The 16,267-nt window shown below is 46.8% G+C and overlaps 1 protein-coding gene across 2 annotated transcripts in view; it reads right to left on the bottom strand.

Annotated features, from left to right (window-relative positions):
- The window catches only part of NHS (NHS actin remodeling regulator), a 239,617-nt gene extending 224,307 nt beyond the window's left edge, over nucleotides 1-15,310 (bottom strand). The window contains exons 1-2 of one of the 2 annotated variants that reach the window (XM_083734158.1): nucleotides 15,045-15,310; nucleotides 14,356-14,873 (exon numbers count right to left, since the gene is read on the bottom strand). In XM_083734158.1, the coding sequence (XP_083590284.1) occupies nucleotides 14,356-14,821 (466 nt within the window). In that variant the 5' untranslated portion in view covers nucleotides 14,822-14,873; nucleotides 15,045-15,310. Of the gene's footprint in view, nucleotides 1-14,355 lie in introns of both variants that reach the window. The other variant, XM_083734159.1, reaches the window with a different exon arrangement.
- Between the last annotated feature and the right edge of the window lie 957 nt (nucleotides 15,311-16,267).

Below are 16,267 nucleotides of genomic sequence, written 5' to 3'. Positions count from 1 at the left end.
AAGAGATTTCTATTGACTTTTTGATGCCAAGTATGTGCGAAAGAGAACTACACTGGGCCAAGTGAGGCAGAACGACTTCACAGCATAAGAGCCAACAGTATCATAAGCCAAGGGTTGTAATGAAAATAATGGTGGTTAGATGTATCATTCATTTTTTAAAAACCTTTCAATAAGCCCTGACTAGAAGGAAAATGTTACCGTTCCACCTTTTACAAATGTAAAGATCTGACTATAACAACAACAAAACTATTTCAGAGAGTTTATATTTCATCATGTCAGCAATTTGGACTTTTTCTAGATTGGCCGAGGCCTTCCACGCACTGCCATGTTTGCATGCAGCATTAAACCATTGTTTAGTGCCATGTGAATGAGCCTTCATCAACCAGAGCCAAGTACTGGGCGAGCTTCCTCCCCTCCCAATCTCTCCTCTTCCTGTGCAGTTGGGAGGACAGTCTGCTAAGTTTACTTTCAAAGAATCTCAGCTTAGCACTAATAGGCGAAGCAGAAATTCTGTTTTTAATCAAACAATGGAGAGTTGCAAAACCATGGGTTATGAAAATGAACATCTGCCAATACTCCTGCTGTGCAGATCCAAGGGGCCTTTCAGTTCCATGTTGTCCACACCAGCAGAGAACTATGCCCCAGGTTTTCAGAGATTCCTGGGTGAAAAGCAAACATGACAGATTTTAAGTGGGGTGGAAGTGGTTCGCTTACATGTTCGCCTCATTGAGTCAAGTGGGTTTCCAGGACAGAAACTGTGCCTTCAAAATATTCCACACCTTTATAATGCTACACATCTTCCTTCAGCCCAATGGTGGTAGGAGACCAAGAGGGAACACTGCACCAGCCAGACATTCCCATCGTCCCCCAACACACACAGTCCTGACTTCAAGATCCACTAGCGTCAGGTGCTTGCAGAGTGAACTGCTACAGATGACACAAACAGGTAAATGAAAACACATACCAGAGGAAAGTGCTTGGGGAGAGTGGCAGGGAGCTTGCTAGACCATGGAGGTTGCTTCAGCAGAGGTCGTCGCTGCTTGCACCACCATGACCAGTGCAGATGTACATTGTACAGGATGCCCAGTACAGCACTTGTAAGTAAACATTCCCTTACAGTCTACCACACTCATTAATTATAATCAGATTCTAAGCACATTTCCACGCAACTGAATGAAGTTGATGAATGATTCTCCCAACTAAGCACGCTTAAACTCACAATAGTAGGCAATCATTGCTAGGGAGAAAATTCTATTGAATTCACCAGGGTCTACTTTCCGGTAAAGAAGGTGGTTAGAAATACAAATCTAAGCTTACACGAAACATATTTTTCCCTTAAAGGACACCTGAATACCACTTGATTTCCATTCACAGCTGCTTTTTCTTCAATAACTTTGATAAAACAAAGTTTAACAACGTGACAAACTGAGTGCCTAACTGGAATTACACTGGTAGCAAGATCTGCAAACATGTGGTGAGATTTTTCTTAAATTTTGTATCAGGCAAGTGGGGGGTGGGTTGTCCACATCAAGCTGCGATCTTGCAATATCTCCCCCACTACACAACTAGCTTTGTTGTGGAGGAGGAAAGACTCTCATTGGCACTAATGTGGTTTTTGCCTAATGCTAATTGCTGGATGGGGAGGGGGGCAGAGATATTTAATGAAATCATGACTATAGAGGACTTATAACTCCTCCCCCCATGCCCTGTGGCATAGACAATGACACCCACCAAACACATCCTTGGTGTTTAATATTAGACAACTCACGTGAATGCTAACCACGTCAGTTAACATAATATGTAGCTGGGCCCCCTAAGACAAACAGAAGAATAACTATCGGGGAAGCTAACTATTAGCTCAAGAGATGGGGCACTCTGCATGCAAAGTTCTAAGTTCAATTTCTGGCATATCTAGTTAAAAGGAGCAGGTAAAAGGAGCTGGTGGTGAAAGTCTGAAATCCTAGGGAGCTGCTACCAATCAGAGTTGGCAATGCTAGACTACAAAAGTCAAACAGTCCAAGGTAAGGTGGCTTCCTACTTAACAGGTGACACTGCAGTCCCATATACTGGGATGGGCAGAGGGTAGATTAGAATCTGTTCGTAGATCTTCGTTTGATTTGCAGTAGATTGGCAAGGGTCTCTGACTCCTAATTTTTTAACAACAGCAAAGCAACTTTTTCTTCCTTCATTAGGTTGCTGAAATGAAGAAAGCTAACTTTCGTGGGAAAGGGATGTGACCTCAGTTCAGTTCTGTGACAGAATATAAACTCCCAGGCTCAGAAGCATCCTGTTGTTTTCAACTCTTAGCTGTGGGCATGCAGTTGGTCACTCCTGGTTGGTAGATCTTGGGTTTCTAGTCAAAACAAAGTAGATCCAGCAACACTTAACTCTTGTCTACCTCTTCTGTGTGTCTACTCAGCAATACGTTCAATTCCATTGAGTTCCGTGGGACTTACTGATAGATAAGTGGGCATAGCACTGCAGTTTCAATATAACTGTCCTATATGACCATGTGAAGTTCCAAGTTAAAACATGGTCCGCATGCACCTACTTAGTTGCTCTGAAATATTACAAGTATATATACATATTTGCTGCAAACCAAATTAACTATCAGCAAAACACTATTTTTGACATACAGAAACGCTGTGACTTGCCCTTTCTCTGCACATTATACGCTTATAATTCCCTTACATTTTCACTTGTCTCCCCTTGAACACATAGGAATTTGTGTATAAAATTCCAAATCTTGAGGCAATTAGAAACACTGCTAATCTTGCTTCATGCTAATTACATCAAAGGGATCAAAGACCGCATCACGCACAGCCTATCTACCACTCAGATACGCTGAGAGAGTTCATCTTCTCCATTTAATAGCTTGGGTTTAATAGCTGATGCAGTTCCAGTGGAAAGTTTTTATATTGACATTTGGTTAGAGGATATAAAAGCTCAGCTTTTGGGAAAGAAGCCTGCCTTTTTTTAAAAAAGTTGATAGAATCAATTGCATTTGCTCTTCTTTAGACATCATAACATGGCCATCAAATATTGCCATGGGAGTGGTAATCCCGACAGTTGTCAGATGTCATCATTGGACAGGCCATAAAAACGGGTGGAGCAAGGAGATCTGGGCAGCCAGGCTCATTACAGTCTCCAGAGCAGTAAGGAATGTGTTTGGAATAGCACAAACAGGCTCTAAGAGACAGTGCAACATGTTCCCCAAGAATGGGAATTGTTTCTGCTCCACTCACGGCATGGCAAGATGCTTTAGAAACTCACTGGAGATCTGCAACGGAGGCTGCAATTTGAAAAGAGGGGTAGCAGAAACTCCACAGGGCTAGCACAAGTCCCTTTCATGAGTCAACACAGTTCTTTAGATCCAAAATCACAGCTTCTCATTTGGAAAACTCTTCCATTTTTCTGAACACAACTCCCCACCACCACCTTACATCATCCCATTCTTTCACAGAGCCGAAGTGATTTGTTACGCCCATTCCTTTCTCACCCACACCTTTGCATACCTATGTTAAGGGCCAGACAGAATCTAATCCTTGGAGTATAAATCACAAGACAGACTATGCAAGAAATGTCAACAAAATCCGATTCACTTGAACAAGAGCAGAGATTGAAAGGCATAATTACGTTTTATATTCACAATTTCCCCCAAATAGTCCATTCCTTCAGCCCCAGCTCATACTAAACAATAGTTTTTGGAAATATTCCAGACATTTCTCCTTTCCAATTTCTCCCAAAAAGTCAAGCTAAAGCATTTATTATTTAGAAAAGGTATCCCACCAATGTAGTGCGTTATGTCACATTTTTCCTGTATAAAAATAATCTCATTGTAGAAAGGGAGGGAGAGTCTCAGTTCATGCAAACTATGTGTGAAAATAATCCCAAAGCCTATTTTGCTCTATTAGCAACAACATAGCAGTCACATGATAAATTGCACACTACATTTTCTCACACTGAGATTATTTATCTCTAAACTGTCTTGTAAATGAATCATACTGGGAGAGACAGAAATAAGAAGAGATATTATAAAAACAATTTATAACATGCATGTTCATGCATATTAGTCTTAATCGCTTTTTACAGCAGCCATAAGTCATATAGAAATCATATTTCCAACAGTCAAAAGGAATTTAAATTCTGGTCTAATTCTGCTGAATTGTTCCCTGTACATACATTATAAATGATTATACATGCAACTTTATGGAAAAATTCCATTAAGAATATCTGGTTGAAATTCAGTATCCCGCTGAAGGAATCATCTTGGTAAAGGCAGTTCCAACATCATTTTTCCATATGCATCTGCTCATAGGATTATCACGTGCCGTAACACAGTGAATCCCTTTTCTCACTTACGTTGGTATGAACCAGTGACAGGTTCTTAGAACACTATGGACTGAAGCATAAAGCCCAAAGCATCTTCACAAATTATGTCCCAACCTGACTATTGTCATTTTAATGCTCCTGGCAATGTAGAAGACAGGAAAATGTCACTGGGTATAACACAAGATCCACAGCATTCCCAAATAAACAGCAACTCTGTGGTCATAATTCTAAAAATCACCATGGGCTGTAACTAGAGACACGCTGGGTGACATATTTCATCCTCAGGGTTTGTGTCCCTGCAGGAGTTGAAGAACACATTGTGGAGGCTTAGGCCATGGGAAAGTTAGCAGATTATTTCTTAATCCAGCAACAATAGCAGAAATGGAGAGAAACTTGCTCAGCAAAGTATTGCAGGTTGTACCATTTTCACACAGTTCTGCTCCTATGAAAACAATGAAGGTTTTTACCTAGCTCCTTCAGGCTGTTTCACAAATCACTTTGTAGGGGAACACACATGACAGACACATATGCCAACTAAAACATTTCAAGCAGCTACAGTCTGCACCCTCTTCTTCTTTTGACTGTGTACAGGTATCCTCCCCACCCCTCGACCATGTATACATGCAGTGCCTGGAAATTAAATCAAACCAGGAAATGGCGGGAGAGACCTCATGGCTCACAAGGAGACCCTCCTGGAGCCACAAAGGGACTTCAGTGAAGGCGGAAAAGGCCCTGAAGAGACTGGGGTTGCAGCAGGGTTTAGTTTAGGCTGCTCAGCCTCCTCGTCTAACAACTAATGCATGTGGTAGCACAGCAGCAGCAGCCACTTTCCCACACGGCCTCCAGCTGACCCCAGATCTTCAGTTCTAGATGCTTTGGTCTGGGTTGGTGAGAGGGTATCAATAAATCTTAGTACCCACTTCAGAAAATCTTAATACTGCCAGCATTAAGCAGGAAAGTTGGCAAGCAAGACTTCAATATGTGCAAAAATGCAAACCTTCATTTAAAAAGAATTATAGTAATGACATGTGTTTGGGCAGAAAGCCTTACAGACACAAAACCCTGCTTCCCCCACCCCACCCCCTAGTCTGCATGGGGTCGGATGGAAATACGTTTTTCTCCTGCACCGGATCAATAACCTTTCCCTGTGTCTTTCAGGTTTAATCTTCTGGCTCAGAAGAGTCCAGTGGATTTTCCAAATTCCTAATATAAAAGAAGGGAAGCTGCTTCAGTACAAAAGGAAAGTTCAAGTTTAAATGGAAAAATAAACAAGCAAGCTAAACCTGCCATGAGTTCTTTATGAGGTTTTGTCTGTTACAGGAAAGACAAGGCTGGAAAGAAAATCGTAGCATTAAGTTTACATTGTTACGCTAGGAGGCTTTATCTTGTCAGTTTTTGAAATTAATTAAATCCAACTCTGGTAGTTTGGTTTTACAGCTATGTTCTTCATTTGGATGTTTTGTAAGTAATCCTCGAGTCACTTTCACAGGCCTGAAACCTGCCCCAGGCCAGCCTAACCCAGGGATCAGCCAAAGTAAATGTGGAATCAGGAGGATTTTGAAACTACCTAGCAAAATGACAGGAATAAGTTTTGTAGAAAAACATTCTCCAGCAAATTTCTCACTTTGTAACTCTTTAACTGACAATATCATTGTTTATTTACTGCATACAAAAGAGACAAATTCTGTCCAGGCTGCGTTACAGAATGCAACCCAGGGGGGGGGGGGGAATAGAGATGCTCTTCAATCATTAACTGGCTACACTAGTGTCATCCTATTTGCATGAACCATTTCAGAATGTTTCAGGGCATGATCCCTCTCCAGCTTGAGCCACAGCCAACTTGGATCAAGACACTAAATACAAGACAGAGAGGCATGCATATAAATCAGGCATCCTCAATGACTGACAGCATCTCCTCCATTTGACCCAGGAATGACCTAGGTCAGGTGGATACCATTTCATGAATGGAGGTTATGAACTGCAGAGGGGCCATGGATGTTTATTACCCAATGCTCCAAGAGTTATACTGTCAACTGAACTGGCTAAGACTCTCAGAATAATGTCTTTGCTCTAATCTTTGTTGTTGTGCTCCTTAATCTTCACCGTGTGACAGGGTCATAAGTATCCACTCTCCCATCCAAATTGCTGTCACTGCAAGCCACATTTACTGCATTGCCACAAAGTGCTGAAGGGGGTCTGGAACCTTTTACTACCAAGCATGAGAATGGACCGGGGAAGGGGACTGTATCAGCATCAGTCTTAAGGGGGTATCTTCTACATGTTTAAGGTTTTCTCCGAAGAGAGAGAAAGTCTAATGGATCAGGTTTACCATCCCCATATTGGAAAGCTTATGCATGTAGAAGTAGACTCTTTCTGAATGAAACCAATAATGCATCAATTGGAGTGCACTTGCCGGGGCTTGGGGTAATGTTGAGGGAATAGGACTAAGCCCAAACATTCCCAGGGGCTCCTTCACGGATGCTAAATATGTAAATAGCGGCTGGTCTACACAGGGAGCAGAATCACTTGATGTTTCTCAACAGGGCCATTCAGCCTTCAAGTAGGTTTGGCTAGCAAACACAGTTTGAGTGTCCACCCACCAAAGTAAAATAAAATTGAAATACTTCCTGTGAACAAAATTCACACATGTCATGGAGAATATGGTTTGAGCCTAGCCTCTTTCTTTCAGATATCCTAGTTTTCTATGATTGCAGATTTGTTTTTAGTTGTCTCCTGCTGTCAGTCTGATATATTACGGTCCCGGGGAGGGGAGGGGGAATCACTGTACTATGGAATTGTTCTGCATGTATAGATCAGTACTAAAATGAGTGTTGAGTTGTATTTATTCTGAAACTATCTTGCTAGTGCTTCACTACTGGCTGAACCACCTATCCATGGATCAACCCAACTCATTTTTCACATGACAAGTTAACCTCCCACCCCAACCCCCAACCCCCCCACCCCTGTTCCTACTTAGAAGTTCAGTGTAAGGATGCTCAGAGACAGAAGCTGTGTACATGCTATAAGCTTTAAAACACAGCTATCTATCATTCTTTTTCTCAATTTGGATCAAAGCTGGTTTGGAGAAAAATGCATCCAAACACACTATTTCCTAAGAAACAATGGGTTAGAAATGGAATGTGGCTCATGGTTATGCTGCTTGCCAAACCAGCAGTGGGAGCACAACGGATGCAGAGTAAATGGGAGTGTGTACACAGCCTAGATTTCCCTTTGTAGGGAAAAAGGCACCTCTAGGAGGGATGCACTGCAAGAGCAGGACCTCTCTTCTGACTGGGGCCACACTCCATTGCTTGCTTAGCACAATGGTGAATCCACATGTGGCTGGAGACAAGACCCAGCTGTGAACTGAAAAAGAGAGCATGGCACCGTGTCTCTTTGCTTTCTTTCTGTGTCAACCATTTGGATGAGCAGCCACTGGGAGGATTAAAGGAAAGGCAGCCCTAATACTCTGACCGGTAAATAAATTAGGTCAAGCCAATTCTTGACGGGCTTGCTATGCCAATATAATGACAGCTAGATGCATGCTCTCCCTTTGACCAAACAGAGCTAGTTATTTCTAATTTCTATAGAATTAGTTCAGCACGGAGGGGAGCAGCAGTTAGAAGTCGCATTAAGCTATGTTGTACTGTCCTTCAATAAAACAACTGGTGCAGGTAGGGAAAGGAAGAGTTAGGTCAAAGCTATTATTTCTGTGTCAATATAATCATGGACGGGTTCCATTTCAAGGTTGCTTGCCTTTTGCCTGGATGGGGTGTTACCAAGAAAGTATCATTTTGAGCTTGCCGTGAAAATATCAGTTCTGAAATCTACCCCCACTCCCACCCCAAAATCCACACACAGAGAGACACAGGTTTGCATGGGAGTGTATGGCTAAGGAAAAACTTAGGCTCAAAGTGCCCGTGCCAACCTCTACCTACAGCAGCCTTTGCCAACCAGGACCACCATTTTGGACCACAACTGTCATCAGAGCCAACCAGCACCAGACTGGCATAGGCTGACCTACATCAGTCAAAAGGAGGGACTCTGGCCTGTTAGGCACAGTAGCCCAAGACTCCCAAGACCAGCAAATGTCTTCCTCTTTACCTGCTTCCTAACCTAATTAAACCCTTCAAAGAACATTATTCAGAGCCCTACCAGAGGGGAATCTACGCTTGATATACTGCAAGCCAGCAATAGACACATCATAGAAATACGCGTGAACATCCATTACATCCACATGATGCACACTGAAGCTTTTGAACTCCACACTTCTGCACTCAGAAACCATGGGAAGAAAGCTTAGGTCCACTAATATTCCAGACACCTTATCCACCTTCTCTTTTTTGTTCACTCTGGAAGAAAACCTTCCCTTGAATACAAAGCCTCCAAGAGTTTTCTCTTCAAAACCCTCAGCGTTCAGTCCTACCATAGCCAAGCCCAGTTCATTCAGCCGTGGTGAACAGGAGGCTGGTCTGTTTCCTCCCTCCTAGTTAGCTTAGCTGCTGTTCCTATTTTCTTTGCCTAGTGATCCTTTCCATCTTCTACATCTTTGCTATTTTCTTACATGTTTAAAGTTAGGACACAAAGCATTTGAAGCAGTTTCGTACCATACTGAGCTCAAGGAAGCCTATGAGGTATCCTCAGCCTTCCATCACAGCCTTTTCCCCAATTGTTCACCAACAAGGCACCTAGTTCTCCAAGAACCAGTCTTGGGAAGTCGCAAGGAGCAGCTCCGGGCAACCACCAGTGACAGGGTGTTGAGGGCAACTGCTGATTCACTGCAGCCACCTGAAGACAAGCCTTTCTCCACTCCTCTTGCCTTGGAATAGGCAATATCTGCACCTGGTTCCTCTCTTTCACGTCTCATGCAGGTACCTGTGCTGCTTTGCAGCAATGTGTATTTACACCCCAAATTTCCTTACCTAGCCTGGTTCAGTTCCACACCTAACCTATCGAGCACTCATCATCCTCTCCTTCCTATATTTAGTATCACAACCATCATGTAATTCTCACTGCCTGTATTTACCCAAATAATTGCTGCCCCGGTACTGAGCAGGCCTTTGTAATGAATTGATCTTTCTGTTTTGTGAGAAATAGCATACCCCTTCTTAACTCCGATCTGTTGTTGTGTTGCTCATCTGCCCCTTGTTTAAGTGTATAATTCGTCCCATCTCACACTGTCACTCAAACTAAAGATCTGAACAAATGTTCGTCTCGTACATGTGCATTCCTCAACATGCGTGGACAAGGACACACAGTAATAAGAATTAAATTTTCCTAATTAAATCTATCTAACTATGTACTCAGTATGAGAGGGAGGGGGCTCAGATATAGTATTACTAGATTTCTAAGTATCCTCAGCAGCACTGCTGGTTTTTTAAAAAAAATATCCTCAGCTCCCTGTGCTGCAGTTTGGAGTGAAATATCACCAATTGTCTTTACAGCAACAGTGACAATCTAATGACTTAATAACACATTTTTAAAAATATGGGGGGGAGGGTTTGTGTGTGTGTGTGTTTGCAGTTTCAATTAAAAACATTATTCCTCAGTGCCTTGGGAAATATAACCGAACAACTTTATAGTACAGGACGTTCAGCAGGAAACATGAGTTTAGTGGCGATTTGGAAATATACCGCATCTTCCCATGTATAACACAACCCCATGTATAAGACAAACCCTACTTTGGGGAGCCCAAAATTAAGAAATCAGTATTTTAAAGTTGAGCTTTCTTTTTTGGAAAATCGCCAAAAAAAATGTTGAGCTTTTGTGTGATTCCCCCATGCTTTGGCACAGCAGGTGAGAACTGACAGAATCGTGGCCAAGTTCCCCCCTCACCTCGGCACCCTCTTACCTCTCCAACCAGCTCCACAGCACTGGGGACTTAGGAGCCACCAGTTCACCCAAGGCTTGCTGTATAAATCCATGTATAAGATGACCCCCAATTTTTGACAAAAAAAATGGGGGGAAATCAACATCTTGTACAAGGAAAAATGTGGTGTGTGAGTCTAGGGCAGTCTTACCAGTTGGATGCCCTTCAGATGCAATTCCCATCAGTTTCACCCAGTACAAATGTGCTGGCTGCAGCTGATAGTAGTCATTCCAAACATCTGGAGTGTGCCACTGGTTGGGACCAATGACATTATAAGCTATAACATCTAGAGGGGAGGGCACCAGGGTGGCAAATACTGGCCTAGGGTGTCCTTAAAGGGAGGATACGGCAGTGCTTCCTTCCCAGCTGGTGAGACATGATTCATTTCCATTCTCCTTGGCCCATCATGACCCATGTTACATGTGCCAGAAGAATCAGGTTTGAATACAGTCACTTCACAGCATGTTCTGGCTGCCTCCCATTTGTGATACTTAAAAATGGATGCTGTGTTGACATGTAAGTTTCTACCACAGTCCATTAAAAAAAAGAGTTCTCCAGGTTGAGGAGTTGGGAACCCTTCCATTTTTGGTGGAACTCCATTATGACACAAAGGAGGCAGCTCGTTCCATCCCAAAAATAGTGTGTGCATGCACCAGTTAAACTGGTTAAACACCAGTGTAGTGCAATAGTTGGAGCAGAGGTTCTCAAACTGTTTTCTCTGGGCCACACTTTCAGAATAAAAATTTGCTCGTGCCAAATTTTTAATTGATAAGAAATACATTGGGAAAACACACACAAAAAAAACCTTCTGGTGGTTGTTCTATTTATTCTACAAATTAAAAAATAATAATTTTTGATACTATAATATACTATTCTGAAATGTTTAATTGTTTCTTTGATTGTCCTTGAATATTCCCCGCCACACTTGCCATCCTCACCTGCCACACCCTTTAAGGACCACTGGCTTAGAGTGCTGGATTGAGGCCCTGGGGGGACCATGGGCTATTCTAGTTCAGTGTTGTCCACACTGACTGATAGAGGCTCTCCAGGGTTACAGACAATGCTCTCTCCCAGCCCTACCTGGAGAATTCAGGGATTGAACCTGGGACCTTCCACATGCTATAATACTCTACCACTGAGTTGGAGCCTCAACTGGATATGAAAATCAGTCACTCTGCCCAGGGGACCTTGGAACCATAGTTCTGGAACAGACATCTTCAGCAGAGAAGGTTCAGATCTTTGGGGGAAGCAACACCATTCAAACTGGTATGAAATCAACCTAAGTTTGTTGTGCACATATACATTTCCCGCAAAGACTTTAGGTGGCACTACAAAGAGCTAAAAAAAAATAAGGCTAGTTTTCATTTGTTATGGTACCACATTGCAAGACTACAAAGCAGAGCCTGAAGCTCTAATCAACTTGCACAGCTTATCTGCCTTACATTAATGTTCAATTATATTCTACTGATTAGCACACAAAGAACCTGCACTTCCTCAGATCATGCTGGTTGATGTTTCAGGTCAGGAAAAGCCCCGTGAACAGTTGATGCTAGTGAGAGGGTTTCTTTCTCTCTCTGTAAGCTTTCGCTTTCACTGAATGGCCACAAACTGCCTGTGGCCACAGAGTGGAAGGCGTGGGGCTGTTGGCTAGGAAAGCAGCCCTGGAATGCAAGTACAGATTTCTGTACCTCTCAGGCCCATCTTACCCATAGACACTAGTGGTGCAGGGTGCCGGGGCACCACATTCTGGAGGGCACCAGGCAAGAGTCTGGGGAACACCAAATGAGTGTGCTGAGTGAGCCAGGGTGCATGCGCCACTCCCACTGAGCGTCAGCTTGGTTTTTTCCCTTTTAGCCTGCAGGCGCCGAATTCTGCGGGGCGCCAGAAGGCTAAAAGGGAATAAACTGAGCCGACGCTTGGTAGGAGTGGCGCATGCTCAGTGTGTTCGTTCGCCCAAGGGGTTGAGGCACAGGCACGCATGGCGCCCCTCCTGCTAGCCATCTTCATCTTCAAGCAAGGCATCAGGCACCATGGAGCTCCATGGGGCCGGCTTCCCCGGCCCGCTCGCCACCCTTGCCTGCCTCCATCATGCTGCGCCAAAGCAGCGCCACACCTGGAGCCTCCGCCTGCCGTGGCCACCGTGGCACAAAGTGGCCAGTTGAGCCTGCCTCCTCCAGCCCCCGCAAAGCTGGGCATGTCGCCAGTAGCGCCATCCCATCCCAAGAGGCTTCCTCAGCGCTGGATATGCTCAAGACGGCCCTGGTACCTCTCAGTGGAGACTCACCTCCTGTGTTTAATCACAATGGCTGTAGGCATTTACAAGAGCAAGGGCGACAATCATCTAGCCCAGATCATCATTCTGCAGCTATGTGCCTTTACAAAAGTGGGTGGGTAAGAAGTCATTGTTTTGTGTGTATAACATCGACCCAAAGCTTGCTCTATAAAGATAAAAACACTAGCATGAAATTGCTGCAAAGGAGGATCCACAATAAGGACCCAACCTGCAGGCATCAATTGTTCTGCAAGCCACATCCAGATGTTGGCAACGGCTGGAGGTCCTGTGCCTGCCTTTTGCTCTTGTCGCTGTGAACGATGAGCACATATGTTGGGAGCCTCCAGCTGACTTGAAAACAACATCAGAGATCCCTCCTTAAGGCAGCTGCCAGCCAGTCGATCGCCCAAAATCAAGGCACCCACCTTGGCCTTAACAATGAACCCGGCACCACTTCAAGTCTTCAAAGGATGGTTGATGGGGAGAGCTTAAAGAGGGTGGTGGAGAAGAAGGGTATTTCGTGGGGGAATCTAAGCGGGAGGGGAATCAGAGAGAGAGATGCAGAGACGTGCCTGAGGAATCCCTCAAAGCTGCCCCACCCCCTCCATCATCGCCTCCTTGAAGGCACTTCAAGACACCGATCAGGCAGGCAACCTCCCAGAAAAACCACGAAGAGCTGCCTCAGAAGGCGAAGCGGGAAGCCAAGTAACGAGGGACGGAGATCTGCTTTGGTAATGGTTACCTTGCGTGTCCATTCTGTACACAGGAGAAAAAAACGCTTTGGGAGACTCACGCCTTCACGCACAGGCAGAAGGAGCTAGCCTGCTGCGAAGGAGCCCCCTCCCTTAAGTCTCCAGCATCAGCAAGAAAAGTGGGTCAGGCAGATCGCTCGTTGCACAGGGAGTAGTCGCGAGCTGAAAAATGCCTGCTCCCCCCGCCCGGACCCCTTTGCTTATCCTCCAGCGCTGGATCCCTTCCTCCGCTCCTCTTTCACCTTCCCAATGCGATTAGGTATCGATTCCCGCCTTCCCTGCCCGACCCCTCTATCGGACCAGGCGCCTTCGCCTTATCCACCGCTCAGCCATTCCACCTGCAGAAAATTACTCGGGTTGGCGCGATCCTGCTCGGTAAAGGCACATCCTGGGCCCCGGGCTCGCGGGAATGTGGATCCCGAGGCAGGTGGGGAAGGAGGAGGGAGGCGAGAGCAGGCTTCGAAGAGGCGATCCATCGCGGCTCCTCTCCATACCACCCACGGCGTCTTAACAAGGAAATCGCTTCTCCAACCAAAACAACAGCGGAGGCGCCTTCCACACCAGTAGCGCGTCCTGGAAAAAGCCTCTCCAAACGCGCACACCCCTAAACTTTACGCACAGTTCAATCCGCAACCACCCGCCCTACTTACTCCCACCTACCTCCCCAAAAAAAAACCCACACACCCCACCAAGGAATATCCTTCCCTTTGCTTTACATTCCCCCGGAGAGGGGTAAAAAGTTCGGTACACACTGCAGCTTCACGGACAGCTATAAACACTGGGAGGGGTGTGTGTGTGTCTTGTATATACACTCGACAACCTCCGTTTCTGTCAGGGCCACACCTCCAAAGGGTCCGCGCGGTACAATTTTGGGGATCACCCCTCTTCTTGCCAGCAATCTCGCCACCTCCCCCAAATCGCCACTCCGCCCTCCTCCCCCAAAAGGCCACCCAGAGATCCATTCTCCTTTTTAACACCCCCATCCCTCCCATCAGGCCCGCCTTGATGTGCAACTGGCCAGAGGTCAAGGTGAACCACCGCTAAGGTCGCACCAAGGGGAACGAAGGAAGGAGAGAGGCGCACCTAGAGCTCTATAGACGGAGAGAGATAGAGAAAAAGGTTCCACTTACGCACTGCCTCCTGCTTGGGATCCAGGCTGTGTATAACCCCTTGGACGCCGCCGATCCTGCCGTGCAGCGCCCGGACCCTGCGCTGGGTGATCTGGATCTCGCCCTCGATCTCCTGAAAGAGGGCGCACGCATGCCGGGCCACATCGGAGAGCTGCCGGAGGATCCGCGACAGAGCCACGTTGCTGAGCGAGCACAGGTCCAGCACCATCAGCGCCGCCGCCGCCTCCTTCTCCTGCCCATCGGCCGGCAGCACCACCGCCAGCCCCGCGGCTTCTTCCTCCGGCTCGTCTGTCGCAGCCGACGCCGCTGCCGCTTCGCCCGGCTCCTCTCTCGGGCTGCTCCCCGGCTGCGGAGGAGCAGGCGGCGGCGGCAGCGGCTCGCCTCCCGCGCCCTCGTCCAGCACCGAGGCGATGGGCTGCCGGCGGCACAACCACTGCGGCTCCACGATCCGCTTGGCGAAAGGCATGGCTGGGGGGAGAGGCTGGGCGAGCGCCGCGCTTCGCCCTCCGAAGAAGCCGCTGCCGCCCTCGCGTCCCCGGCGCCGAGTGTCTCTCTCCGGGCTCTTTCCAAACTCGCCTGGCTTCCTCCTCCGCCCGAGCGCCCGTCACTTGCTAGCAGCCGGCATGGGAAGGCGCCGGGTCCCCCATGATCTCTCTCCGCGCGGGCTCCGGGGAAGCGGCCGCGACCACCTTCGCTTCTGCTGCTCAGTTCCTTCCTTCCTTCCTTCCTTCCCACCCGCCTCCTCTGCCGCCGCCGCCGCCTCGCTCTCCTCCTCCTTCTCCAGCTGCTGCTCCCGGCAAGCTCCCTCCTCTGCCGCGCGCCCCTTGCTTCGCTACGCAGCCCGAGCCTTCGGCGCGAGAGGTGGATTTTAACAGGGCGCCTTGAAAACCCGGAGAAAGGAACGCGCGCCGCTCTTTTGTGAGGAGGAGCAGAGCAGGCAGGCAGGGAGAGACACCCACTCGGCGCAGGGAAGGAGGCGGCGGCGGGCACGGAAAGGCATTCCCCCTCGCGACCGCGAGGGGACACTGCAGGCTCCGCGCAGCGCCTGGTTGGCTGGATGGATGACTGGCTGGCTGGCTGGCTAGCGGACTACCACCATCAATGGATGATAACTTGGGAGCTGGAGGGAGGATTTGGGAAGTTTGGCAGCCCAAGGGAAACATCGCTTTCGAGATGCTCCCAGAGAGAGGAGAGGAGAGGTGTGCGCTGAACTAGGGGGTTTCGAAAAGCAGAAAGGAGGGTCCTTAGGAATGCCACTGTGTTGCTTAAGGCTGCAGTCTTTTTTTTCCAGGGAGGAAGTGCAGGCCAAGTTCATGCCCTGCGCCAGCATTTGACAACTCAGTGCCCTCCTAATGTTTTGGAGTTCCCATGCTTCCAAAGGGCTAGGGTCACAAGTTGGAGAGACCAGTCAAGTCCCACCTCTCTTCCATGGAGTCAGTGAGTGGCGTTTGGCAAACGGGCTAGTTTCACAAGAACAGGGTGAGCAACACTTTGCAAAGTAACAGCACAATGTCAATAATCAGTAGCCAGGGATTGCTTGGAAAGCGCTCAGCCCTGGGACTCCAAAAGACCTCCAGAAGGACAAGAGCATCTGAGAGCATAATTCAGAATGAATAATTTAGTAAGTTTAACGCAGTGTAGGAATTACAAGTGATGTCCTTTGACATTGGACAAGCACGTGGGAAATAAAATGCAAAGCTATTTCAGCTTCCCCTGAATGCATTCTGGCTACCCTTCATTGGCCTATTTTGCAGGAAGAGGCTGCTGACTTTGGTGCTCAGGGATCCCCTGGTCCTCACTTGGCTGTTGCCTTGTTTGATGCAGTTCATAAACCAGTTAAAGCCAGTGAAATAACTGGATTGAAGGTTCTAATCCTGAACGCAAGCCCTGCAGTAATTACACTAGGGACCAG

This window comes from Podarcis gaigeae, assembly GCF_964106915.1.
Source record: "Podarcis gaigeae genome assembly, chromosome: 4".
NCBI classification, from domain to species: Eukaryota; Metazoa; Chordata; class Lepidosauria; order Squamata; family Lacertidae; genus Podarcis; species Podarcis gaigeae.
This window is presented reverse-complemented; position numbering and strand designations above follow the sequence as displayed.